The 27,937-nt window shown below is 55.0% G+C and overlaps 1 protein-coding gene across 1 annotated transcript; it reads right to left on the bottom strand.

The window, feature by feature from the left end:
- Positions 1–467: 467 nt before the first annotated feature.
- PHF19 (PHD finger protein 19) lies at positions 468–20,405 on the bottom strand. Its single transcript, XM_059143562.1, is given in 16 exon segments — positions 468–2,804; positions 2,807–3,056; positions 4,085–4,180; positions 5,290–5,375; positions 6,130–6,217; positions 6,768–6,929; positions 8,249–8,316; positions 10,551–10,671; positions 10,871–10,939; positions 11,699–11,794; positions 13,431–13,579; positions 14,124–14,224; positions 14,763–14,858; positions 17,142–17,223; positions 17,698–17,898; positions 20,387–20,405. Coding segments are annotated over 15 exon segments (2,004 nt in total). The 5' UTR covers positions 17,884–17,898; positions 20,387–20,405; the 3' UTR covers positions 468–2,450.
- Positions 20,406–27,937: the final 7,532 nt, after the last annotated feature.

Here is a 27,937-nt window from a genome sequence, read left to right as displayed (position 1 = left end):
GGTGAGGAATGCTAAGGAACCTGCCTAAAGTGCTGTAAGTTAGAACCAGCAGAGACAGGCCTTGAAGTGACTGTAGATTTCTAGGACTGTGTGCCTGTGAGCAGTAAGTAGTTTTACAGTGACTGTATATGTATTTTAATAAGGTCTGTTTGTAAGGCCATTTCCCATCTTTTACTTCTCCCCGGCCCTCAGCTAATGCTTTTTGCTTTCATGCGTCAGACACTCACAGATAAAAAGTTCCACGTCCTATTGGCGGTAAGGGTGAGAGTCCGGCGGGTGGGGAGAGCAGGGAGGCAGTTGAGGGAGTGGCAGGTGGCCAGATGGGATCCTGTCATTCCTCCTCTGTTTCCAGGAAACCGAGACCAGAAACCAGATAACTCCTCCTGGTACCCAACAGTGGACAGTTCATTCACTAGGGGAAGGATAGTTAATTTTCCAAAGGGAGCTTTTGAATTATAAACCAGACACATTAATTATAACTTTAATATAACAAATGTTATTAAAAGCAGCAATTCAAAACCATAAATCTTTCCAAAGGTGCACAGGGTTATTATAAGGTCAGTTGGCAGTAATGCAGCTATTAACCGGTATGAATGAAATGCTGGGATGTGGCCTTGCTAGGCCTTGTGCTGACTTTCCAAGTGAGGAAGACACCCCCCTTTCCCGCTTCCCCCTCTTCAAGCCCAGAGCCTCTCCGGAGCATGAGTAGAGAAGGTGCAGGTGCACTGTGGCAGGCCTTGCTCAACCTATGCTTTCTCAGAAGCCTAGAAAGCAGGCCTGGGGGGTTGCTGTACCCTCTGAAGCCAGGCAGGAAGCCACAGATTGGATCCCAGATCCCACACCCTTGCCAGACTGGAGGCTGGCTTCTCAGTCCCCTTCCATCTGGCCCCAGCCGGGGGCTTCAGTGGTGGCAGCTGTGGGGCTGAGAGGAGGGAGGATGGGGCCCACCACCCGCTGTTCCCTGCATGGCTGATGCTAGGGAAGCAGGAGGAAGTGGGTGGGCCACGTGCAGCAGGTGAGGTCCTCTGTGAAAGGCACTGTAGGAGTTGAGATTTGAGGCAAGGGGCATCTGGACGATCTCAGGGACTCCCTGATGCTCACAGGTGGGGAGGGGCTGAGCCTAGCAATGGAAAAACCAGCTCCCCAGGCCCGCTACCCCCACACCACCCCTCTGTTCATCTACCTTCGCCCTGCAGCTGGCAGCCTGCAAAACCCAGCCAAGCTGGAGGCCACAGCAGTGGTTGGCAAGGCCGGTCCCCATCTGGTCCACCCCCTGCCCTAGTGAAGGCACTTCTTTCTACTTTCCAATCATGTGAGTCTAATATCTCTGGAAGCAGCAAAAATGAGGGGTCCCCTCTCCTTCTCACTTTTGGTTTTCCTCCAGATGGGTATGAGTTGTAATGTCAGTTCTAAGAATTCTATTTTTACTCTCACTGACAAAGACTTTCCTTTGAGGGGACTGAATAGCACAAGCCCTTTAAAAATCCCAACCTGTCCCAAAAAGTGATTGTCAATCTCAGGGCCCAGCAGGGGCTAGGGAAGAGAGTAGGCGTCCTCTGTGCCTCCTGCGGGGTCACAGCTGGATCATGGCTGAAAGAAGGGGGCAGAGGCTGGACTTTCACATTTACTTGCAGGACACGGCCCCTGAAGAGGGCCAAGGGAGAGCCAAGGGCAGGAACCAGGCTGGCACCGGAAGGGGTGGGGTGTGTATGTGTATATGGTGTGTGTGTGTGTGTGTTGTGTACTCCAGGAGGGTGAAAGCATACGTGTGATGGGAGCTTCTGTGCGAGTGTGTATGGTCTGGCTTGTGTGGTGGGTTGGGGGGGTGTGGGAGGCACAGGAGACAGTCTGAAGGTTAGCATGATGTGGCTGCTTTTCCTCCCACTTCCTCTCCCTGTCCCACAGGTTTTCAAGGCCACTTCCATTCCGGCAAGGCCAGGTGCAGCTCCTTGGCAACTATGAGGGGCTGTGGCCAAGGAGAGGCCAACTTCTGGGACCCGGGAAGCTGACACTCAGAGCCTCTACTCTTAGCCTTAGTAAGGGGGCCCTGGAGTCAGTGCCTTCTGAGGCAGAGACCCAGCCTCTTCACACCTCAGATCCCGAGAGTCCCATGGTCTCTGCCTCACAGGCTGTCCCAGAGGCAGTCTCCCCCGCTTGCCACCCCGGCCAAGGGCAGCAGGGAGTGGCAGGAAAGCGGGAGGGAGAAGCTCTGAGACGCGTCCCCTTCTCCACCTTCAGCCATGCTTAAAGGTTCTTATAATGCGATCCCTGGGTCGACTGGCTGCCCGTGGGTCCAGTGCGAAGGACATCCAGGAGAGGGACAGCCATGCGTGTATAGGTGTGTAAACACACACACCCAAATGGGGTAGGAGTGAGAAGGACACGGACAAAGAGAAAGACCTGGGCCTCAGACAAAGGGGTCAGAGAGCCAGGGGGACACAGATTCGGAGTTACAGGTAAACAGTCTGAGGAAGTGTGTGGAGACACCGAGTAACAGCCAGTGGGACCTTAGAGACACAGGCAAAGGGGTCACGAGGCTGAGGTGGCCTGGGAGCAGGACGGGCGCGCAGAGCGGCGCAGGCCACGGGCTGGCAGGCAGGCGGGAAGGGCCTCTTGCCAGGCACGTGGGAGCTGTCGCGCTCCTCCCCCACCCCAGCCTGGAGAGAACGGTCTCTCCGTGGGGTTCCCGGCTGCGGGCATCTCCCGGAGCGAGTCAGTAAGGGGTGGCCCCTTCCCACTCCACCAGGTACTGAACCTTGCCCTCGGGCGTGACCCTCCGGGCCAGCACCTGGTACTTCTCCCCACAGGCCAGCCGCCCGGCCGCGCCGAAGTAGTTGGTGATGGAGGACTTGAGGTGGGACAGGGACGAGTCGTCCTCGCTGATGCTCTCGAAGGTGTGGCTGTCGATGCCTTCGTCCAGCCGCTCGGGGCCCGAAGCCGCCTCGGCACTGCTGTCTGAGGGGCAGCGCCCCCCCAGCTCGGCTGCCCGCCGCTTTGCCCGCAGTGGCAGGTACGCTTTGGCCCCCAGCTTCCTCTTGCGGCTGCCCACCGTCCGTCTAGGTCAGCATGGGGAGAGGGAGACGACAGGAACGGGGTGGGATCATCCTGACGAGCCCTCTTCCCGAGCACCCCCGGACACCGGGCACCGGGCACTGGGCCGGGCCTGGGGCCTGGCGGGGGATGGACTATGTCCCTGGGTCCTCCCCACAGGCCAGAGGAGGCTCGGGAGGAGGAGAAACTGGCTGCGGGGGAGCAGTGAGCCCGGAATTCCGACGAGGGTGTGCCCCCCACGAAAGCATGCCTGCGGAGGCCCTGCTGGCGCTACTTGGTCCCTTCCCTGGGTGCTCCTGGACTCGTTTGCAGCTAGGCGTCCAGTGGTGTGGGCAGACAGGACCGACACACTAACGGACCTTGTCCCCAGAGCCTGGACTGGAGAAAGGCGTGCGTGTGCGTGCAACACACACACAGGGACAGAAAGAGCGGGTGGAGAGACGGTCGCACATAAAAGAAGAGGTGCGTGTCCACAGGTGCTTTGGAACAGAAAGCGAGCCCCGAAGAGCTCGGAGAACCAAAGAAACAGGAGGAACCAAATACAAATACAGAGGTGGCGCCCCGAGATGCCCGCGGGCGCACAGACGCCAGGAGGCCAGTGTCCTAGCATGCAGGTGCAGGAGCCTCCCGCACCGCTAGGGACCGGCTCCTGTCAGACACACTGTAGCCCTGCCCAGGTCCCCAGGCGTTTCTGTCCCCTCTCCCAGACCCCCACAGAGGTAGACAGCCAAGAAGCAGGACACCATACAGAGACCTGCAAAGCCATGGCACACAAAGGCCAAAGACCCTAGCATGGAAACTTCCCAGTGACAAGTGTCACATCCCCTGCAGCTGAGGCAGAGCATCCCAAGTGGCCATATGCAGCCCCGTCTGCACCCCAGGACTCAAAACCAGACGGTTCCAGACCCAGACTTACAGAGCAGAGAGGGTCAGGTCCTCACGCTTGAGGAGGTATGGGGCCGGGGGGTGGGGCGGGGGGGGGGGGGGGCTAGAGAGAAGGACAGAGGCCGAGTCCGTCCCGCAGGAACCTCACCTGGAGTCATAGGAGAGGCTGGTGGAGGCCGAGCCGGAGGTGCTGGCGGCGTCAGTGGAGTCCACATCTGAGAAGAAGGTCTGGCCTGAGCTGGCACTGAGAGGGAGGAGAGGGTGAGCTGCCCCCCGCCGCGTGTCTGCCTGTCCGCCTTCCACCCTGCCAGCCCTCCAAGTCCAAGGAGTCCCGGGACACTAGAGAAAGCCTCCCCTTGGCACCATCCCTGGCGGTGATGGGAGCCTTGATGAGCCTGGCCCCGACACCTGGCTACTCCACAGACCCGAAGGGCCTCCATTTCCAGCCTCTGTTCCCATCTACCAGCCAGGCAGTCCCAGGTGAGGAGGTTCAGAGAGGCCGGAGGACTGTGCTGAAGGTGCCCAGTTAGTAACCGCTGGGAGGGGGCTGGAGCCCAGGCCTGTCTGGCCGAAGCCCTCCTCCTCCAACAGGAAGCACCACATGACTTTTCATCCTTTTGGAACTGAAATGGGGGACTGTGCAGTCCCTCCCCTGAGGTGCACCAAGCACGAGGGACTGTGGGAATACACAGGAGCGTCCGCACATCTGGGTAGTGTCCAGGAGGGCTCCCTGGAGGAACGGGAATGTGGGATGACCTAAGCAATTCTGGTATCTGAGGGCTGGGAGGAGCAGGAGAGGGGCTGGAGAGGACCGGAGGGCCCAGGCCACATGGCCTGGCCTTTGATCCTGCTCTGGGGAGCCGTCCCTGGGAGTCCTGGAACTTTCCCACAGGAGGAAGGAGGGTGTGCCGAGACCTCTCAAATGTGGGAAGAGCAGCAGGCAGCCCATGCAGGTGGCCTAACGCCGTTTGGACCCTTTTAACTGGAATGACCCTTGAGGGAGCTTCCATTCCTTGAAAGGCTCTCTGCTTTGTGCCTTCCAGAGCCTTCTTTCATTGCTGGGGGAAGGAGGTCTCACTGCTTGCTTCTACCGCCACGCTTTAGAGTAGCTCTCTGCTGGGTCCCTCGCAGTTACCTTTTTTTTTTTTTTTTAAGATTTTATTTATTTATTTGACAGAGAGCTAGAGAAAGAGTGCAAGTAAGCAGAGTGGCAGGCAGAGGGAGAGAGAGAAGCAGCCTCTCTGCTAAGCAGGGAGCTAGATGCGGGGCTCAATCCCAGGACCCTGGGATCATGACCTGAGCTGAAGGCAGCTGCTTAACCAACTGAGCCTCCCAGGCGCCCCACACGGCTACCTTTTTAAGCTCTGAATTTCATCCAGCGAGAAGTCGAATATGCTGGCCAGGTGGTGGTTGGTGCTCCAGGCTGAGGTAAAGTCGCTCTGTGGACACAGGATGGATGGGGATGAGGGTCAGTGAGCATCAGAGCCACCTCCCAGAGCACCCTCTCTCCGCCGAGGGCCACACAGGCTCTCTGAGAACTGGGCCTCCCCAGGGTAAGACTTGCCACCCACTCCTTCGTCCTAGGCTGACCAGGGAGCTGGACCATCCTGGTCCTGCCCCCAACTCTGTCTCTAGCTGACTGCATGACCTTCCTATCTCTGGGCCTCAGTTGTCTGAACTGCCCAAGGTGGACAGAAGAGCTGCCATGCTTCCCGGCTCAAGGGGTTGGGACGCACAGCAGAGTGAGAGGCTGCCTACGAGTGCCTCGCACGCCGTCAGGTTGGGGGACATGTGAGGACCGTTAGTGTCCCTGCCCACGCGGAGAGCTGTGGTGCCAATGCCTGGCCACTAAGGAAGGAGTGCTCTGGGCACCTGTCCCAGGCTGGCCTCGGCCAGTGGCTGACGTGTGACCTCAGGAGAGTTACTAGCCCTTCCTGGTCCACAGTGACCCCACGGGACTGTGGGAGCAAGGACATTACCTCCCCTGCCCCGCCCCCCTTGGCTTCTGGGGAGAACTTGGGAAGACAAGGGAGTGGTCTTGCAGTGCCTGGCCTTTGGCAGGGATCTGGTTTCTTCTTTAAGGGATGTGACAGAGTGCCCCCGGGCCTGGGGGGCTCAGTTCCCTGCACAGGAATCCCTGATATGGGCTGACCCTGTGTGTGAATGTGGAAAGCAAGAAAACAAGAAACTAACACTGGGAATAGCATCTTCCAGCAAAAACTTTGATCTTTTTCTTCTATAAACTCGCCTTTTCTGCTGCTGGAATTCGTGAGGCAACAAACTGTGGAGACAGAAAGGGGAGAGGGGGGCCGGGTCAGAGCCTGAAGGCCCAGAGGGAGGAGGGACAGGACTGGGGACACAGCAGTGGAGGTGGGGAAAGGCGCTCTTTCCGGACAGTGGGTGTGGGAGGATGTGGGGGGCGGGTATGGTGGGGAGAAAAGAGAGAAGGCTGCTCTGTCCCCAGTGCCCAGGACAAGGCGCTCAGCTCGGCCAGGAGAGCCAGGGACCCTTTACACACTCACTTCCCCTTCCCTCTCTGCCTAAGCCCTAACCCAGCAAGGCTGGGCCCCATGACCTGGCTTGCCCTCCAAGCAAGGCAACAGGGGCCACGGTGGAGGGAGCCCAGGATGTGGGACTGAGGCCCAGCTCGGTTGCTAACTGGCCCTCTCTGGTGCCTCCAGTAGGGCCTATCCGGGTGGAGATCTTCCCTGCTGGAGTCTTCCCTGCTTGCGTGGATGCCACCGTCCTCTCTGGGCCCACCGCACAGCCCATTGGCTGGGGCCGGAGCTGGGAGGAGCAGAGACCCCTGAGCTCAGTCCCCGGGCACTGACCCAGGCTTGCTCTTTCCTCTCTTACGCAGCTCAGAGGCGCCGCCGCTCTCGGTGGGCCCCAGGCCCTTGTCCGGCAGCAGCTTCCCTGGGGGGTTGGGGGGGACACGGATGCGCAGACGGAAGATGCACTTCTTCTTCTTGATCTCTTTGCCGCAGAGGAACCTGGGGGGTGGGCCGGGGAAGGAGAAAGCTCTGGAGTCTGTCGGTCCATCGTCTTCCTGGTCAGGAGAGTCAAGCATTAAAATAACCTGCTCTGCCTCCCTGAGCCTAGAGCTATAACCCAGGGTTGTCCATGGAGACGCTGATTCCTCAAGGCCCGTGGGAGCGGGGGTCCCGGAGGGTGGCTGGGAATGTGGCTGAGGGCTCCTCCCTGTCCTGCCTCTTGCACATGTGTGGTTCCTGCTGCTCTTCCCCCTCTCCTTCTCCCATGCCTCAACCAGCCCTGAGGTCACCTCCTACAGCAGGGCCTCCTCCAGCCCCCAGCGGAACTGCTATGGTCGAGACACTGGATTCTACGCCATTCTGCTTTCTGGTCTCCCCAAGGAGACAGCAAACACCTCCAGGCGCTTCCCTCCTTCCAACACTGGCTGAGCTACTGTGAGCTGCAGAGGTGACTCAAACAGGCCTACCCTCAGGAGACTGTCCACAGGGAGGGCAGGAGACCCCACTCTTTAAGACTAGCACTGTGTCTGGGCCCCAAACCACGAGAAGGTGGATGATAGAGTGGATGATTGCATCTAGAGATGTCTGGAGGGGCCTCACAGAAGCAGGGACCATGTGCTATTCCTCACTGCATCCTCGGCACCTACACAGGGCTGGCCCAGAGTAACGCTGCAACAAACAGCCATCCAGGGAACAAATGAGCGAAAGGGACGGAAGAGCACTCTAATTAGCAGAAGGGTCGGAGCCAAGGCTCTGAGTGAGAGAGTGGTGGGTTCAGAATGGCTGACACCCAGAATAAATACGGCAAAAGATCAGCGGCAGAAGGCGTGAGCAGGGTCTGCTCAGGAGAGGCCTTGAATGCCGCGCTCAGGATCCTGGGCACTCCCTGCAGTGGCAACAAGGAATGTGTCAGCTGTGTGCTCTGAGAAGGTGTCAGCAGTCCGGAGGGGAAGACACGGCCGAGGATGAGGTAGGAGGCTGCAGCCTGGCTGGGAGATGATGAACGGATCCTTCCGTGCCTGGCTCAGAACCACAGATGGCTGGAGCAGGAGGGGCCCTCAAAGATCAGGGGCGCACCCTCCATGGAGCCAAGCCAGGACCCAAACACATCATGCTGCTGGAGGGGTCGGGGAGGCATCACAAAGGAGGTGGGGTGCTCCCTGAATCTTGAAGAATGGGTAGGACTCATCTAGTCAAAGAGAAGGGAAGGGAGACCCAGGCTGGAGCAGTTTGAGCAAAGGCCACGAAGCAGGGAGATGCTTTATACCCAATCCCACTTGCTGGGGGCCCCACGCACTCCCTCCCTCCCCTGCACGCACCGGCTTTTGTAACTGTTCAGCGCATTGAGGAGATGCGGTCCTCGGTCTGTCACGGGGGTGCTGGTGAGCTGAGGAGGAGCAGCCAGCAGGAGAATCAGACCCAGCACAGGACCCTTGTGCCCTCCCTCCCCTGATCTCGGAGTGAGGATCCTGACTTCTTCTAGGATTCTAAATCTTTTCACCTCTCTGAGCTCACTTCTCCATCTGGAAATGCGGAGAGTCAACTCTTGTCCTAGATGGATCAAGAGGTTTAATGGGTCACCCGGGTGGGGTGGGGTGGGGGGGAATGCTCAGTCAGTTAAACATCTGCTTTCAGCTCAGGACATGATCCCAGGGTCCTAGGATCCAACCCAACGTCGGGCTCCGTGCTCGGTGGGAGAGTCTGCTTCTCCTTCACTCTCTACCCCTCCCCGCCTTGCTCTCTCTCTCTTGCACATGCACGCTCTAATAAATAAGTAAAATCTTAAAAAAAAAAAAAGGTTTAAGAATGTCCATGCTCTTGACCCCGTCATGAAACACCATGGGCTCTATCATAGAAATGGAACATGAAATACAAACAAAGCTTTAAGTACAAAAACCTTCCCTGGTGCATCAGTCCTATGACTGGGAAGTATGCAAAGTGGGGAAGAGACTACTCGCCCAACCAGAAGGAATGCAGTGAGTAAACCATGTTGGAAACCAATGGAGCCATTACAAATGTTGACAAAAACTCAGAATATGGAAAAGTATTTGTGATGTAATGTAAACTGAGAAAAATGATTTAAAATTTTATCTACTATATAATGTAAGCCAAGGAAAAGCAGACATAGAAGAAAGGATGGGAGACGTCAGTAGCAGTTGTTTTTGTGCAGTGTGATGGGGGAATATGGGTGGCTTTTTTTTAAGTGGGCTCCACACCCACCACAGAGCCCAACATGGGACCCGAACTCAAGTCCCTGAGACCAAGACCTGAGCTGAGATCAAGAGTCAGACACTTAACCGTCTCAGCCACCAGGTGCCCCTGGATGATTTTTTAAGTCTATTCCCTTGGTTGGCTCAGTGGGTTAAAACCTCTGCCTTCCACTCAGGTCATGATCTCAGGGTCCTGGATTGAGCCCCGCATCGGGCTCTCTGCTCAGCAGGGAGCCTGCTTCTCCCCTCTCTCTCTGTCTGCCTCTCTGCCTCCTTGTGATCTCTGTCTGTCAAATAACTAAAATCTTTAAAGTCTATTTCCTTATACTTTTTAGCACTTAACAGTTTTTCTACCAGGAACATGTGTGTTCTTTTTATAAATCAGAAAAAAGTTATTAAAAATATTAGCTCTACCTATTTTTTAAGGCTTTACAATATGTATCAGTTTTTAAAGATTTATTTGTTTTAGAGAGAGAAAAGGTGTGTGCACACACACCCACGGGGTGGGGGAAGCGGGGGGGGGGGAGAATGAGAAGCAGACCCCCTGCCAAGCACAGAGGCTGATGTGGGGCTCGGTCCCACGACCCCAAGATCATGACCTGAGACAAAACCAAGGATTAGCTGCTCAAGTGACTGTGCCACCCAGGTGCCCCAACAATATCTATGTCTTATAAATTATCAGATACTATAAATGAAGATGTCATTATATGAAAAGCTTCTGCAAAGCATAAAGGTCATCTTTTTTTTTTTTTTTTTTTTTTTGTAAATTCCTGTCTTATCAAAGAGAGATTTGGGGCACTCAGTAGAGAAGATACCTCACTCTGGATTGGTGGAAAGGACTCTAAGGTGGTTGTTAGGGAAAAGGGGGCATGGCCCCCCATGGGAGAGCTTGGTTCTAGTCCCAGCTCAGCTCAGCTCAGCAAGTCAAGTCTCCACCTCTGATGTCCTGAAAGCCTCTGGTTTGTTACTTTGCTCCCTGGGTCCCAGGCCCCAGGCCCCGAGGGACGACTTCTGCTATGCAGAGTGAGACCAACAGGGGGCAGGCCCACTTCACTTTCCATCGTAACTAAGTACCTGGAGGTCTAACATCTCTGTAGAGAGCCAGATCCACCCCTAGCTCCCTGCTGCTAAGTCAGTGAGACTCCAACCCGCCCGCTGGCAAAACCTGGGCCAGGAAGCCCGTTGCAGGGCACGGGCTCAGAGGCTTGGACTCAGGGACATAGCAGCTAAGAGGCTCTGGCTCTTTGCCCCAGCCCACAGCCCTCACAGACAGGCAGGGCTGCTGAAGAGCGAGCCCTCAGCTCCCCAGATCCCGGTCTGGTCCTGGGCAAACCCACTCCCCTCTTGGGAGCTTGGGAAGCCCCCTGGAGAGCTGCCTCCCGCCACTCTGCCGTCCCACGGTCCTGTGTACCTTGCCGAGCTGCAGGAGCTCCCAGTGGTGGTTGACAAAGGCCAGAATCTCCTCAAAGTCAAAGTACTTCTTCTTGCTCTGCACCCCCAGGTTGTAGAGGGCCAGGTGAACCACATCCACCCTGGGTAAGAGGGTGAGGAGGTGGGGCTGGGGTGAGGCGGCGGCCTGCCGGCCCAGGGCCGGGACCTCCTGTGTCCGGGCTGAAGGGCGGGGGCAAGGCTGGGAGCTGGTGGCTGGAAATGGAATTGTTTCCGGGCGGGGGAGGCGGGAGCGGAGCAGCTGGGAGGGACGTGGGTGGGCCGCAAGCCCCACCCTCTCACCATCGGAGGGGCAGCCGCTCGATGTACTCCGGGCCCTGGTTACACACGGAGCAGAAGAACAGGTAGAACCTGGGGGCGGGCGGAGAAGGGCCTGTGGTGGGAGGGGCTGACACCCTACCCTAGCCCAGACCCCCGCCCCGCACTGCCCTCCTGCCTTCCCACAGTCGGCGCCATCCTTGTCCCAAGGGCTAGTGGCCCTACAGCGGGTGGGGGTTCGCATGGGGCGGGACAAAGACCAAGAGAGACTTCCCCACCCCTCCTTCCCCCACGTTATCCTGGAGGGCGGCTGAATTCGCAGCGAGCTGCGCTAGGCTGAGCTGGAGCGGGGACCCTCTTCCCCTCTGAGACATGCATGCACACAATCACCAACACGACACACTGACCAAGACGCACAGTATCTGGGGCAACTCACAGAAGCCTTCTGTTAGCTTAGCCCCATTTATCAGAAGCCAGATCAATCATCCACCTCCCAGTTCCCCCTGGAGTAGCCAAGGTAGGGGTGGGGCGGGGCTGCCTCTCTCCTTCTTCCCCAGACACTGCAGGAGACTGGGGCTTAGGGAAGGTGGGACTGTGTCTAAGGTCCCCCCACAAATCGGTGGCATCTGGGGCTGCGGCCTGGTACGATCCTCTGCTGAGAAGGCCTCCTTTGCCCCAAGCTGCCTCTCCTAGACAGGGGCCCACCATCGGAGAACCCCGCATGTGCAGGGCCCGGCAGGCAAGCTGGAAGAGCCGCTGCCCCCTGATGCTCTCCCACCCAATCCCTCCCCATGATCCCCACCCCGCGCCCCGCCACCACCCCAGGCTGAGCCCGACCAGCCGAGCACCTACCGGTCTCCGAACATCATGGGCTCATTGAGGCACTGGGTGCAAGCCTCATGGAACCACTGCCGGCACCGGTGGCACTGCAGCATCCGCAGGTACCATCTGGAGAGCCAGAGGAGTCAGGGTCAGCCAAGCCCGAGCTCCCAGCCAGCCAGCGGCCTCAGCGGCCTGGCCCTGCACCAACGCACACTCCGCCAGGGGCAAAAGGAAGAGAACTCACAGTCACCGAGCATGGACGGAGCCTGCACCGGGGGCGGTCCGGGCATGCGTTCCATCGGTTCATCCTGCCGTCTGGTAAAAGACGGGCCACTGCCCTAATTTTACGGGGGACTCTGAGCTTAAATGGCTTGCTCAGGTCACTCGGGACGCGAGTCGGGTATGGTGACTCAAATCCTGGCTTTCTCCCTTCAAAACCTGCACTCCTCATGCCACACCAGAGCCCCATCTCTGGACTGCACCACACACACCGCTTCTCAAACACCACCAAAATGGAAGGGTCTGCCCGGGAGATGTCGTGGGAGCCTTAAAGCCCCTGTAAGCTCCAAGGGCAGCACCGTGTCTGGCTTTTCTTACTCAGTCCTCTGTCTACCCTATGATGGTCATCCAACGACTGCTTCACTGAGCGGGAAGGAAGAGCAAAGTGGCACTTCCTTAATGAAAACTGATGCTTTGTTTGCAGCTTGCCAGGTGAGGTCCCTGGACTGCGCACGCCTGGGGTCTGGGTTAAACTCTGAAGATCCCTTGGTCCCCTTGAGACCTGCTCGGTGTTTCAGGAAACCCCTGGGAGATGCATTTTTAACAATCACCCTGAGCAGCTCTGCCTGGTAAGCACTGAGAGCCACTGTCTCAATTCTGTAAAGGTCTCATTAAGCATTTCTCCCTTTTATCCCAAAGACCTTCCCACACGCATGGAAGTTGACACCAAGGTTGTTAACCCCACTTGAGAGATGAAGCACTTTAAGGGACTTGCCCAAATTACCCAGCAAGGTTGGATAAACTCAGCCTCTAGGACCCCTACTACTTGTCAACAGAGCTTGAGGATAAGATTCAGGACTTTGATGCATCCTGTGGGCTGTGTCCTGAGGACACAGACTCCATCTCTCCCTTCTGTTGTTCCTGCCACAATGTCTGGTCCAGTCAGTCCAAGGGAGCAGGCTCAGTTACCCATGGCTACATGGACCCAGCCAGGTCAGGAAGAATCAAAGACTCCTGCCCTACAGTAGGGACAAGAATCCCCTCCACAGCATGCCTGACACATGACCCTCACCCCCTGCTTGCACACTTCTAAAGGAAAAATACCTTAATATCTCACCAGGAGCCTGTCTCATTGACTCTGAGAATGGAAAGGTTTATCCTCAATTCCGTGCCCCAGCAGTAACAGCTCACATGTATTAAGTGCTGACCAGGTGCGAGGCACCGGGTGAGATTTTATGTGAATTATCTAATCGCTGCTCTGCTCACAATCCCATGTAACGGGAACACTCCGCTGAGAACTGGGCCCAGGGTCTGCGCACAGCTCCAAGGGGCTGGGAAGATCCGGACACTCTCTGCAATACCTCCCACCCTTTCCGGGAGGTGCAGTCTGAGAGTGCAAGCCAGGTCACCTCGAGCCCCGCCTCCGGGCCCCACCCGGCGGCCTTAGCTCCGCCCCCAACTGCACAGCCCCGCCCCCTGGGAGGCCCCGCCCCTGCCGCGGGTCCCCGCCCCTCGGGGGAAGACCCCGCCCCCGCAGCCTTACTCTCCCGGTCCGCCGCAGTAACAGTAACACTGCTGCTGGTTGGTACGGTGGGGCGAGTCCCATTCGAGCTCCTCGGGTTGGTAGGACAGCACCATCTTCACGGCTTGCAGCGTCCTGGCGATGGCGCCCTTCTTCAGCGCGCCGCCTTTCTGCAAGGAGATAAGGGTCTGACTCAGCGGTGGGGGTCCCGGCAGGGGGCTGGTGGCTGGGAGGGGTGGCGGTGCGGGGCGGCCACACGAGTCTGCACGCTGCGGCTAGCAAGGGACATGCTGACCCCGCGGACCCGCAGGTATTCCGGCGTAGTGAGAAACGCAAGAAGTTTTTCCTCATCGATCCCAAATCTATCTACCCTCTCTCCATCCCGAGGCTCTCCTAGTAACAGCATTTTAGGTAACAATATAGGTAACAATAATAACCAATATGTATTGGGGGGGTACTTACATGGGTGTTGTCTTTTGATAGCAAACACCATTTACTGGGGGCTTCCTACCCCTGGCACCAAACCCAGATCCATTGTACCATCTGTTGAAGCTCAGGGGGGTTAAAGAACTTGGCCAAGGACATATGACTTGCTGGTCAGCGGCAGCAGCACTGTCTGCCTCCAAAGCCCAGGCTCTGTGACCCAGAGCCCAGGGCGTGTAGGCTTCCCGGTGAAGTGGGGAAAGGCAGGGAGTGCGAGGAAGGAGGGCTCACCCGCACAGCCAGTGCGAAGATGCAGCGTCGGCAGAACCAAGGTGTGAGCAGGGGTCGGTCCGCACTGCCCGCTCTAGGGATGTGGCACTGCTGATGGTACCCTACAGCAGAGGGTGGGTGGTGAGTGCCCGCAGGGGAGCAGCAGCCCCCAGGCCAGTGCCAGTCAACCCAAAGACCACGGGGCTGGGGAGGGCGCAGCAAGTCCGAGCAGCTGGGTGCCTGCCAGCTGCCGGGGGGTGGGGGGGGGTGGGGGTGGGGGTGGGGGGATCGGCCGGCGATCTTCACCAAGGCAGGCAAGCCGGTGTCCAAGCAGGCAACTCAAAGACAGCCTGGGCCCCGGTGGGGGAGACACCACAGTCTGGCTTCAGCCTCTGGGTCCCATCTCTCCACCCTTTCTCTCTACTGGGTTAGGGGGAGCTCCAACCTGCACATCTTGTCTTACTTTCCAGAAGCCCCAGCTCTCCCCAAGGGTCACCTCCCCAGGCCCTCATTCCCAGGATCAGCCCCCTGTCACTCTTGGAGCTCCAACAGAAACAGGAAGAGCGCTGAGATCCCAACAGTGAGGCGTGTCCATTTGGCCAGCAGGGCCTGGGGAACCTCTGGTCAGGACCTCCTCTGTGCTCTGCTCACCACACTCACCCAGGCCACACTTCCCACAGATGAGGATCTCATTGAGTGGCCCTGACGTCTTCCCCAGACAGATGTTGCACTTGGGCTCTTCCCCCGGAACACCAGCTGAAAGGGAGAGAAACCCTCCTGGGTCAGGTCTGGCTCAAGGGAATTAGAAGAGTTTAAAAATTTACCATCTAGGTACTAAGCCTCTACTCGGTGTGGGACCTGGCACTGGGCCCGTGGGCCCACTCACTGAATCGCCCCAACCATTTGGAGCAGCCTGGTATCATCAGCCCATTCTAAAGACCAGGAAATTGAGGCTCAGAGTGGTTAAGTCCCAGAAGTTAAGTAGGAGAGCAGGGATTCGAACCCATGACTGTTTGACATCAATTCATTTGTTCTTTCTGACCATATCCTGCTTCCTCTTCTGCCTAATTTAGTTTTTTATGTAAACAATAATAGAATATAATGAAACTCCATGTTCTTAACAATTAAGAACTCATAGCCAATCTTGTTTTGACTATATTCCCATCTATTTCTTCCTCTTGTATTATTTTGAATCAATTCCCAGATACCTAACCATTTTCTGAAAATATTTCAGTATGTAATTCTGGAAGATCAGGATACTCTTTAAAAAAAAAAATGCAACATAACTACAGTACCTTTATTGTACCTAAAAATTAAAAACAATTTAATATCAACCAACAAATTCAATTAGTGTTCATATTTCCAATTGTTTCTTAAATAAAAATGTCATAAGAATTTTAAGTATGTTCAACTGCTTTTTATGTGCAAGTTCTTTCTCATCTCTTTTTTTTTTCTTTACTTTTTGTTACCGTTGAAGAATATGTGTGTTTATGTGTGAAAGGTTTGATATATATTAATACATTCTGATACACGTTTCTGTCTTGTCCTCCTGGCACACTCAAAGTTTTGTAAGGGCAGAAATGGTATCTGCTCATCACTAAGTCCCCAGGACCTTCTACTTTGTGTAACACATAATGTGTACAAGACACATTTGTTGAATACATGGTCTCTTGCCTCTTATTCCTGAATGTGCCACGGCCAGTCGCAGTGAACCCGCACCCGCTCAGGGAAGTGAGCTGCTGATGTAAGCCAATAAAGTAGTAAGCTTGATTAAGTAATCAATAACACTGGCTTATTCAGCCTTGTGCTCTCATCTTGGGTGATGCTAGAGGGATACTGTCCTGCCTGTGGGGCACAGTTATCTGGCTGGGAAGACAAGCTGTTCCTAACAGGTGAGCACTGTTAGCCTGTCCAGGGTCCCCAGCACCGGTGTCTTTCTTCCCCTGCTGGCTCCCTACGATGGGAGAGTAGCTCAAAAGAAGAGCTCCCCATGCTTTAGACCTTTGTAGAAGAAACTGAGAGTGACGGGGCACTTGGAGAAGAGTCTCCACTTCAGCATCAACCACGATACCTTGGAGACAGGGGTGGTTTGGAGCCTCTACGACCCGGCTGGGTTCTGTGGCCTCTACTTGGCAGGCTCCTTGAAGTCCTTTCTTACAGTAACAAATTCTTTCAGAAGTGCCACCCCGGAACTCAGCAGTGCTAAGCTAAGTGCTACACTTGGGTTCTCATGTCACCAGCCTGTGAGGCCACTAATGTCATCACCTCCTTTCTTCAGAGGAAGAAACTGAGGCTCAGGGAAGTGGTGTCACTCGCCCAAGGACACGTAGCTAGCGAGCGGCAGAGCTGAAACTTGGCCTGAGGTCTCCTGAGCCTACACTTGGAGCTCCGTGTTGGAAGCGTAGGAGTGTTGGGACTGCTGAGTGGCGTTTGTCATGTCTGTGGGAAGGAAGAATGACGGCCAGAGTGGGAAAATGTCAGCTCTCTGTGTACAGGGAGGGCACCCAACCCAGCTCCCTTTCGAAGGCGGTCCAGCTCTGTCCAAGCATGTCTGTCTCCACAATGCCTGGTCCGTCTCTGCTTTCTTGGCTTCCCACCAAGACTAGGGCTGCCTCCACTAGTTTTCTTCACATGTGGACAGGGCACACTGTGCTCACATCTAGAGGTGCCAGTTTTGATTGCTTGGGCCCCTCGCCCAGGTTCCTAGCCCCAGCCTGACCCTCAGCTTTGTGCAGTTGGGGATGAGGTGCCATCCCGGCTCTGCCGGCACCTCCCCTGAGCCACCTTCTCCACCTGCCTGCCTCCCTCGTGACGTGGGAGTGGTCAAGGGCATGATGGATGTCAGAAGTGCCTTTCCATGTAAACACACAACTAGCCATCCTATCAGCTCAGGTGGGCTTGTTGGGGAATAGGGGTCCATGAACAAGGCCAGACACAAGCAGTACAAGAGAGAAGGAGAGAAGGAAAAAAAAAATCAAGTGGAGGAGGAGAGAGGGCCAGGGATGGGGCCAGGGAGTCCGAGCTCTTAGGAGTACTCACCATGCTGTATGTCCTTCCACAGGACCCAGTATTTGGAATTATCTTCAAAAGTCACAAGGCAGCTCTGCTTAGAACTGCTGACCTGGGGCATGAACAGGGAGGGACAATGTAAAAAAGTGGCCAGGGAAAAGCCACTGGGACACGGTCTTCCACTCCCGTTTTTGTCCCCACAGGATAAGGGGATTACACCTGCTCCTTGTGCCCCCGAAAGCAGAGCTAGGCTCGAAGGGGAGGGAGGACAGCAGTTCCAGAGGTAACTCGCGCCGGAACCCGGGGCCACAGTCAGGGTCTGGGGGACCGCAACCTGGTGGGAATGCAGATGGCGGCACAGGCTAGGTGGTCCTCTGAGATCCCTTCCAACCTGATGTTGTTTTGTTCTCTAGGCACACAGAGCTCTATTCTAAAGACCTGGTTGGATGACACCGGCCCTAAAGATGGCACCTGCAAAAGCAGGTTCTGGGTCCTTCCAGGATCATCTTTTGAGCAGGAGGGGCATGAAGGGAGGCCTAGGCCGGAGGCTACACCTGGAAACTGGGACCAGGGAGGAGAGGTTTACCCTCTTGATCTTCCCGAGGTAATACAGCCCATCGGTCCAGCGGCACAGCACATACTGGCCCTCTGTCAGCTTGGACATCAGGTCTTTGAAGTTGTTCTTGGCTTTTGCAAGGGCCCCCTTGTTGGGGAGGTGGGTGGTGGCACCATAGGAGTCCCGAGTCCCTGGGTCCAGAGAGCAATTCTCCATCGGCTTCCCCTGACACTGGAAGAGAAAGAGAAGAGGATTTTTATTCCCTGCTCTCCTGTTTCAGCAGTCCACCTGGGGAGGGAAGGAGACTACCATTTACACAACCTATGGTACTACGTGCCAGGCACTTCTACCATCTCATGGGATCCTCGTGACAGTCCTGTGAGGGAGACTTTATTATTCCCATTCTATGGATGGAAAAACTGAGGTTTGGCAAGGGAAAGTGGCCAGTGTGGCAGAGGCCAAGCCAAAGCTCATAATCAGGTAATCAGGTGGACCGATTCTTTTTTTTTTTTTTTTTAAAGATTTTATTTATTTATTTATTTGACAGACAGAGATCACAAGCAGGAGGAGAGGCAGGCAGAGAGAGAAGGAGAAGGAGGCTCCCTGCCGAGCAGAGAGCCTGATGCGGGGCTCAATCCCAGGACCCTGAGATCATGACCTGAGCTGAAGGCAGAGGCTGTAGCCCGCTGAGCCACCCAGGTGCCCCAAGTGGGCTGATTCGAAACCCTGCCTCTCTTCCCACCCATACCATGCTGCCTTCTAAAGATAAAGAATCTCTCCATCAACTATAGAGTAGTCTCCATGTCCACGTGGCCTGAACTCCCAGGCTTAGGAGCCTGAAGATTCATCCCTTAAGCAAACATGTTCTGAGCGGAGGGCCTTTTCCAGGGGAGCATCGAGAAGACTTCGCTGCTTACCAACCCCCCACCCCAGCCCAGCCCAACCCCTGCCCTGAGATCTGGCCGGAGGAAGCTCACCTAGGAAGGAAAACGCCTAGGTGACTTGTGACGGGGTATAGATGGTCCACCTGTGTCTTCATAATCCCCCGTTCTGCTCTCAATTATGCAGTGATTTAATGGAAACCAGTCCTGGGACATTTAAACTCACTCTGTTTCTACTCAGATGCAAATGTGCTGCTAGCAGGTAAGGCAACACAAGCCACCCTCCCAGCACCTGTCTCTCCTACCATCCTGTAGAACACACTTCTGCCCCACTGCTCTCTTCTTCCTGCTAATGGGACCACTAATGGGAACCCCCAAACCCCCGAGCGCCTTTAGAGTTTTCCAACCAGTGAGTTGCCACAGTTGGTCGACTTCAAGCCCAGGAGATTTCTGGCATCTGGCCCCTCTTTTCCATGTCCCTGTCCTGGTCTGAGTTCAGGCCTCTCTTTTGCTTGGGCATTCACTCATCCCATAACTATTTCTTAAGCTTTGTGCTCACTTACGCGGGGTGCTGGAATGGGGAATGAGACCACAGGCACGCACTGCACGTCACTCCCTGCTTTTCTGTCTTCCCACCAGACACTTCCACACGGCCACCAATTCTTACTTCTCCCTTCCAGAAACCTTCTGTGGCTCCCCAGTGTCTTCACAAGCTTTGGCCCCCTCCTCCCCTCTCTGGGTTCACCTGGCTCTATGCCCCTCCACACACTCTCCGCTGAGCCCAGAGGAACACAGCCTTGCTCTGTTCCCTGCACCCCCTACTCTGGTCCCCTCCTTCTCCCTGCTGTGGCAGGGGGCACCTGGTGTTTGTAGACAGGGAGAGAGTCCTGTGTGTTTTGCTGTGTCAGTGCGTGTGGACTCCTGTGAGATTGTGTTTCCCGATGTCTGCGGCCGTGTGTCAGTGGGTATATGAAACTGAATACATGTGTGTGCCTGTCAGGGGCCCTGGGGCAGGCAGGGCACTGCTGAGGTCCAGGCTCCCCAGACGACACTGTGGCCACGTTCCCCTCCACCCCACACCCCCATTCTGCCCTCTTCTGGACGGCAGAGCAGTGCAGGCCTTGGGCGAGGTAATTGCCCCGAATCCCAGCCTTCTCCCTGCCACCTGGCTCCCGGTCGCTGCGAAGTCCCCGCCCGCCGGGCCCGGGCCCGGGGCCCCGCAGGTTCACAAACTGACACTTCCTCCCCCGCTGCACCGTTGGGAGCCGGCTCGGTCGCCGCGCCCCCACTGGCCGGGCGGGGGCCCCCGGGTGGCGGCCCCCTCCCCGCGCCTCCATCCTCCCGGAGCGGGCCCCCGCCGGCTGTGATTGGTTGATTCAAACCCATCTGCAAAGAAATGCCTGTTTGCGGGTTCCCGTCGGCGTCCAGTTCAAATCCGCGGCACCCGGAGCGCGGGGCCGGGCGGGGGCAGGAAGCGAGGATGATTCATGCGCCGGGGCCTCTCCCAGGGCGGCCGTTGGCTTTTTTAAAAAAGGGTGTTCGGGGCTGGGGGGGGGGGGACTTGCAGAGGTACCCCCCTCGGGTTCAAGCACTCCTCTCTTCGGTTGCTCCGACGCCAAGCCTCCCTGTCCCAGTCCTGCAGCAGCCTGACTTCAGACGTGAGCAAAATCCCAAATGCCTCTGTCGGTCTCCACCCCCGCCGCCACCACCACCCTCCGCCCCCGAACGGGAAAAGTCAAGATTTGGGGCCAGGGAGCAGCGACCTGTCACCCACGCCCCCCGCCCCCAAAGGCTCGGGGACCCGGGCGGAGCTCCCCCGCTCCGCAGACGCCGCTTACCCCCGTTCCAGCCCCAGGCATGCAGTTCCCCGGGACACCAAACTCCCCGCCCCCCCCGCCCCCCCCCCGCCGCCTCCCGAGGCGCTCGGTTCGCCCAAGTCCGGGGAGACTTCGCAAAGAGGGACGTGTGCCGGGAGCAAAGCGTCTGGCGGGGAGTCCCCGCTGCACTTACCGCGAGCCTGCGTGTCGGCCGGTCCCACTTGGAGTCTGGCCACCAGGCGCATCGGCGGAGGCGGCTGCGCGCGGCCCGCGGCTGCCCGGCCGAGTGTCCGCCCGTGGGGCCGGGGTCGGGGTCTCGGCGGGGGCGGGGCGGGGCGGGGGCGCCGCGGGGAGGAGTGGGGGGAGGCGGGGGAGGGAGGGGCCGGGGCGCTCAGGAAGGGGCCCCCCGGGCGCGGGGCGCCATCTTTTTCGCGTTTTCCCGCGAATTATTGACGTCCCGCTTATGTAATTAGCGGGGGCCGCGGCGGCCTCGCCATTGGAGCCTGCGGCCGCGGGGCCCCGCAGCGCCGCCCGCCCGCGCCCGCGCCCGCCCCCGCGCGTCCCCGACCCCCCGCCCCCCGCGCGCGCATCCCCGCCGCCCCGCTCGCCGGGCGCAGGCACGCGGCGCGACAGCACGGGGACGCGGAGCCCGCCGCGACCCGGCCACGCCGCGGGCACACGCGGAAGCACCGCCGCGCGCCGCCGGAGGAAACCCTGCAGGCTGTGCGGGGGGCGCAGACCTCCCGCGGGCCCGGACGCGCTGCGGGGAGGTGCGGACGCGCACTGATTGCCCGCGGAGCCGCGACCCCGGGGAGGCCGGACGGGGCTCCCACACGTGAACGCACGGCCGCCCGCACTTGCCGAGTGGACGGTCGGCACCGCGACACGGCCCCCGCCGAACATGGAAAGGTCCACGGCGCACCCAGCGCGAACCCAAGGTCCCAACGCGTGCTACACACAGCACACAATAGAGACACTTACAGGATGCAGGCATAGAGACACACAAGGAGAGACACAGTGTGCAGGGCATAGACATACAACAGAGCATACGCGTAATATAGACGAGCAGCAGGCATAGACCCAAAACACAGTAACAACACAGACACGGGAGAGAAAGTATCCCAATGACATATCGCGCACAAACACAACGCAAAAATACAATCGCAAATACCACAGACACAAACACAACGTATAAATAGTTCACACTGTGAAAGACAACATGCAGCGTCCTAGAAATAGACAGAGGCAACGGACATGGCTCCAGTCAGAAAGTGTCCTGGCCCAGGGCATAAAGGGCAGACCTGTGCCTATCCAGACTCACTCTCTGTTGGGGGGGTGGGGTAGAGAACACTTGCAAAGAACCCCCCACCTTGTCCTTCAGCCTCCTCTGACCTGCTACCATCCCGCTCTGCAGATCCCCCTGGGAGGTTGGGCCAGTGTGTGCATCATGGGTGTGGTCAGTGGACACCCCCATCCCAGCCTTCCTTGCTCACTGTCAGGTTGCCCACTGTTGGCCCTTTGCCTCGCAGCCTGGGCGGATGATCTCTCGGGCTGGCTGGCTCTGCCTTTAGGGTGCGATGGACAGAGCTGATTGGGGGGAAGAGGCTGCCTCTGGGTCTGAAGGGCCAGTTGCACGGATTAGTGGCTGTAGGACCCTGAGTTTCCTTATCTGAAGAGAGTTGCTGTGAAGATTAGAGTTTATATTTGTACAGCTCCTGGTACCCAGTGGGTGTGCTGTGATTACTGTCGTTTCAAGAAATTATATATTCCTTGAGGGCACCCTTGCAGGGGGACTAAAGTGGGAGCTAGGAAGCCCACAGTTTCAAGGGAAATCAGGTGTGGGCACATGCAGACATCAACACACACATACACATATGAGGGGCGTGGTGCAGTGATCTAGATTGTGGAATTGGGAGAGTCCTGGTTTCCTGTCTGGTTCTGCCTCCGGGCCCCTATGGGATCTTGGGTAAGCTGGTTCCCTTTTAGGCCACATTTCCTCATCTGTTCAAAGGACTTATGAACACTACTCCATCTCACAGGTGGTTGCATTGATGGGGTTAAAATCAGATTATGAATGAAGATTAAAATAGCATAATGAAGGAGCAGATGCTTCTGTAGAGGAAAAAGGGGTATGCAAAGTGCGGAGTTGTTAAAGCACTACACCAGAAGGGTAGAGAGCATCACCAGTGATTGTTCAGAGGCAGCTCTGACTTCAAATTGAGAAGAGGGTATAAATATCTTGGGAAAGGCAGCGTGTAGGTAGAATCTGGAAATAGGGAGGTGAGCCTTCCAGGTGGGGAAAATGGTATGTGCAGGAAGCCTGGGACAGAGCAGGCTGTGTTGATGGGGCTGGAGTTCAGGAGTGGAGGGAGGCAGTGGAAGGGGAGCTTGGAAGAGAAGGTGGAGCGGACTTTGGGGCTGTGCTCGATCCGCAGCCCACAGCCAACCAAGGCCACTGGGCAGGTGACAGGCTAAGCTGTGCGTCTTCTAGAGAGAACTGTGGGAAGTGCCATGATCTGAATTTACTTTGGGATCTGGGAGGAGCGGCTTGCAAGTGGGGACAAATAAGACAAAGGCAACCCAACTGCTAAAAATAAAAATAAATGGTTAAGGGTGCCTGGGTGGCTCAGTGGGTTAAGCCGCTGCCTTCGGCTCAGGTCATGATCTCGGGGTCCTGGGATCAAGTCCCGCATCGGGCTCTCTGCTCAGCAGGAGCCTGCTTCCTCCTCTCTCTCTCTCTGCCTGCCTCTCTGCCTACTCGTGATCTCTCTCTGTCAAATAAATAAATAAAATCTTTAAAAATAAATAAATAAATAAATGGTTAAGGATAGCAATGGGCAATTCACACAAGAGGGAATCTAAATGGCCAAAAATATGAAAAGAAGTTCGGCCTCACTGGTCACATGAGACATGCAAATGAAGAGAGCTGTGAGCTGTGCTACCTCATTTCATACCCACCAGACAGGCAGAGCCAGAGGTCTGTCAACATGGGGTGAGGTGGGGGGATTGCTGAGCACGTGGCACGGCTGGAATCCCCATACACTGCTGATGAGCATGTCAGGGGCTCCAGTTCCACTGGACAAGTGTTGACAAACTTTTTAATGAAGTCCAGGTTGCCTCTGCCTGCCATGCAGTGACTCCACTCCACTCACTCTGCCTGTGATGCTGAGAACTTAGACCTTAATTCATTGTCCATCCTCAGATGTCCAGATAAATGATGATCTCTTCATACATGGGTGACAGATGGGGTATAAAAATAAACCAAGACTATAAGCTTCAACACAGATGTTTCCTAAAAGGAAAAAAAAAAAAAAAAAAAAACAAGTCCAGCATCAAGTTGTGGAATAGGTACAGTGTCCTATAAAAAAGTATTCCAAAATACTCAAAACTGTCATATATATATATATATATATATTTAGGGACACAGGTACAAAAAAATGTTAAAATGTGTATGAGGAATCAAAGACACTGAATTAATCTTAGTGGTTACCTCTGGAAAGGAGGGTTGGGAATGAGATCAGAAGGAGATACACAGAGGATTTAACTCTAACTGTGGTGGTCTATTTCTTAGGAAACTAAAAATATCTGAAGCAAAGGCAGCCAACATTTGACAGAACTGAGTGGCCCGTCCATAGCTGTTCTCGGAAGACCTTCTCCTTCTCAAGGTCAAAACATTTTCTCTGTTTTTTGTATGTTTAAAATATTTGGAAATTTCCTTTATTTGTTTTTAGTCATTTCTACACCCAGCGTGTGACTCGAACTCAGCCAGCCAGGCACCCCTGAAATATTGGGTAATTTTAAAGACCTTGATGAGAGCGCAAAGAGGGATTGATAATCACACTAGCTGTCACGTATGTGGGGCCATCACGGTTACCATGTCCTAACATGTCTGTCACGGAGGCCTGCCAGAGATTGGGACCCCGGCAGGGCACCCTCCAGACCTATTTCCTAGGGAGAATATGGAGGCCAGGTGATGTGATTTGTCCAGGGTCACATACAGTAGGGAGGGAGGAGCGGTCCCCTTCTCCGCAACTGTGTCTCTGCACCTGCCTGTCCCAGGAGACGACAAAAGGCCAAAGGACCTCCAGGGGAGGTCACCCTCCCTGCTGTATTCAACTTTCTCCGTATACTGCGCTGTTCTAGTTTTTCCTATTAAGGATAACTTGGAAAATAGGGAACGGCACAGGAAGAAATAAAAGTCACTTGTGATTTTCTCCATCTTTTCAGCTTTATAGAGGTGTACATAGTCCCTACACCATAAATCCACCTGCTTTCAAAGTATAGCACTAACTTATTTTGAGAGAACATAATTTTGTTCCAGAAATATTTTTCGAGTGCTCTACAAAGAAAAACTTCTTTTCACAAATATGGATAATTATTGTTGCAATACAATTTTGACAAACAGCTATAGTAAAGCTACTTTTACCCTTGAAGCCAGGTAGCCAGCTAGTTGCGTCTGTGTTTTGCTGCCCAGATTTGGGGGTCAGTTAATAACGTCCCTGGCACAGAGGTGTCAAGTGTTTTCAAATTATAGTAGAAAGAATGATTGTTAACACCATTTAAAAAACAAAAAATAGGGCGCCTGGGTGGCTCAGTGGGTTGAGCCGCTGCCTTCGGCTCAGGTCGTGATCTCAGGGTCCTGGGATCGAGTCCCGCATCGGGCTCTCTGCAGAGAGCCTGCTTCCCTCTCTCTCTCTCTCTCTGGCTGCCTCTCTGACTACTTGTGATTTCTCTCTGTCAAATTAATAAATAAAATCTTTTAAAAAAAATAAATAAAATAAAATAAAATAAAAAACAAAAAATAACAATGACAATGACACTTGACAAGGTCAGACTCTGACCTGTTGAAGTACTTGTGGTCTTGGTTAGCTGCCAAGCCATAAACACCTTTACCTGTGGCTTCTTTGGGGAAAAGAGAGAAGGCAAGGTTCTGCCCCCTCTTTGAGCCCAGGAGGGGAGAAAAAAAACCTTGCTGAGACCCAGGGAATCCTAACAGCCCTCCCCACAGGCGTGCGGCGGGACCATCGGTGGGTCCCTTCCCTCCTCTGAAATGTAGCCTCCCTCTCTGTTAAGTGTGCTCTATTCACAATTCAACATTCATTGAATTCCACACTTAGGGCAATGTGCGGTGGGCGTCTGGACCAGAGCTGGCCATTGGGATTGCAGAGACAGACCCATCAACATTAAGAAAGCGGTCAAGGCAAGGAGTGGTGGCCTTGAGCAACTACCAGGGATCTCTAAGGCTCCTGTGACAGCACTGTCACTCTATGAACGGCATGGAAGTTTGGTTTCTCCCTCTCTGGGTGGCCTTAAATAAGTCACTTCCTAATCTGGGCTTCCGACGTCCTCACCGGTTAAAGCATAATGTTTGGGATGAGCAGTTCCTAGTCTTTCTCCACAAAGGCTCTTGTATAAAGATGAGACCACCAAACGCTGCTTTTATCATAGGACCATTCTGTCTTCTCTTTTGTGTGAAATAGGTCCACATTCAAACAGAACTTTGATAGATATGATACAAATAACATGTAAAATATAGATTTGATAGACAGGATTCAAGCCCAAAGCAAGAGCACTGGCTATTTAGTACATCTATGCCATCTATGCTTTCAGAGGGGATTACAGATAACATTCAAGCCACTCTGTCTCCTTTGCTTTATGGTGGGATATTCATGACGATCCCCAAGGGAGTGGAGCATATGCCACATGCCAGGCATAGCCTGGGTTTCACATGAGCTATCATGACTCCATTTCACCCTTGAGGAAACAGTAAACTTGGCAGAGGTGAGCCTCGAACCCAGTAGTCTGGCTCTAGAGCCTTTAACCCCCACGCCCTTTGTCCCCTATGAACATTGCTACTGGGTCTGTCATAGGGGCTTGTGCCGTTTAAGACACTTTAAATACCTCATACAATATTTCATCTTATGATAATACTTTATAGATGAATTGTGCTTTGTAGTTTACCCAGGGGACCCTCACATCACTCACTCCATCCCCAAGGCCACTATACAAGAAGAGCAAGGTGGCATTATGATTCTCCCATGTTGCAGTGATGAATCTGAGGTTGAGGTGAAGTGATGTGCCCTCAGCCATATAACTAGGACATGCTAGATACCAGCCTCAGGGAGCAGGGAGTCATGACAGCTGGAGAAGACCTTCCAAGTCAGGTTGTCCAACTCCTCATCTGGGGAAACTGGTGCCTGGAGAGCAGGTAAGGCTTGCTCAAGGTCATCAATAAAAGATTTGTTCAAGGTCAAGCAATCAATCAGCAGATGAGCCATGCCGTGATCAAGACTTCTGCCTCCTTGCCCAGAGATTTATGTCACATCGTTTTTGTCAGATCTCCAGCAGTCCTTGAGTTTCTCTATTGCCAGAACTTGTTTAAAAACCCTTGTGGTAAGAATGTTCTGTGCTAGGTGACATTCTCATGAATGTCAGAGGGAGTCTGCCTGGATGGGGGGAACATCGACGTGACTTTTCAGCCCAGAGAGCCTGGATTCCGCCACCAGAATTCTACAGCTATTTCAAGATAACCCTCAGTCTTTTGCTGCCCTCAGAAGAAACGCTCAAGTCTGATCTCTGTCTTTGGTCTGTCCTGTTCCCTGATCTCTGGGCCTAAAGGAGGGCAGTAGTTCCAACAAGGTTAGCTAGGACCCCTCAGCTCTGTGTCTTACAGAGGCTTTTTCCAAGATTACAATTCAAAGTCCCATAGGCCTCCCGCCATGGAGAAGAAGAGACATCTGGGGCCAGATGTGGAGGCAGCCTAGCTTGTGCGGGAGCCACCCTGAGTAGGAGGCTGTGAGTTCAAGAGCTCCCAGATGTGGCTGTCACCTGTGAGGCTTGGACAGGCCCAAGGTAGGTGGGGGCGGTTAGAAGAGAAGATGAGAGAGGGTCCAGAGCGGTGGGGAAGCAGGCGCTTATGGGACTTAGCCGGAGGCACCCCTCTGACCTGGCCCTTCTGGGGTGGTTAATTTTATGCACCCATTTGGCTGGGCCAGAGCTCGCAGGTGTTTGATCCAACACTGATTTAGGTGTGGCTGAGAAGGTATGCGGTCGATGTGGTTACCATCTGCAGTAAGCTGATTTAAGTGAGCATTACCCCTGGTAGCGTGGGTGGGCCTTATCTGATCAGTTAGAGGCCTTAAGAGCAAAACCTGGGGTTTCCTGGGGAAGAAGAAATGCTTCATATATATATAATATATTTATTATATATCATATATATATCATACCTATATATATGTATATGTAATCATATATTATATATGATTACAGATTACTGATCAGCCCCTGACGATATGTAGGTCTCTCCCCAATTCCTTACCCTTTGGCACTCTGTCCATCTGTCCGTATCCCCCAGCCCATCCCTCCTTCTGCAGACCATACCCCCAGGGTTTACTTCAGACTGCTTCTCCACACTCATGACTGTGAAGGGGCCAGAAGGACCCAGACAAGAATGGGGTCCTAGAAGATCAAGCTTGGTGGCCCCTGGAAGAGGGAGAGGCCTGGAACCCTGTGGTGAGACTGAACAGGGGACTATTTCTGGCTGATCGGAACACAGGCAGGAGCCTGGACAAC

The sequence above is a fragment of the Mustela lutreola genome, chromosome 12 (assembly GCF_030435805.1).
Source record: "Mustela lutreola isolate mMusLut2 chromosome 12, mMusLut2.pri, whole genome shotgun sequence".
In the NCBI taxonomy this organism is placed as follows: domain Eukaryota; kingdom Metazoa; phylum Chordata; class Mammalia; order Carnivora; family Mustelidae; genus Mustela; species Mustela lutreola.
This window is presented reverse-complemented; position numbering and strand designations above follow the sequence as displayed.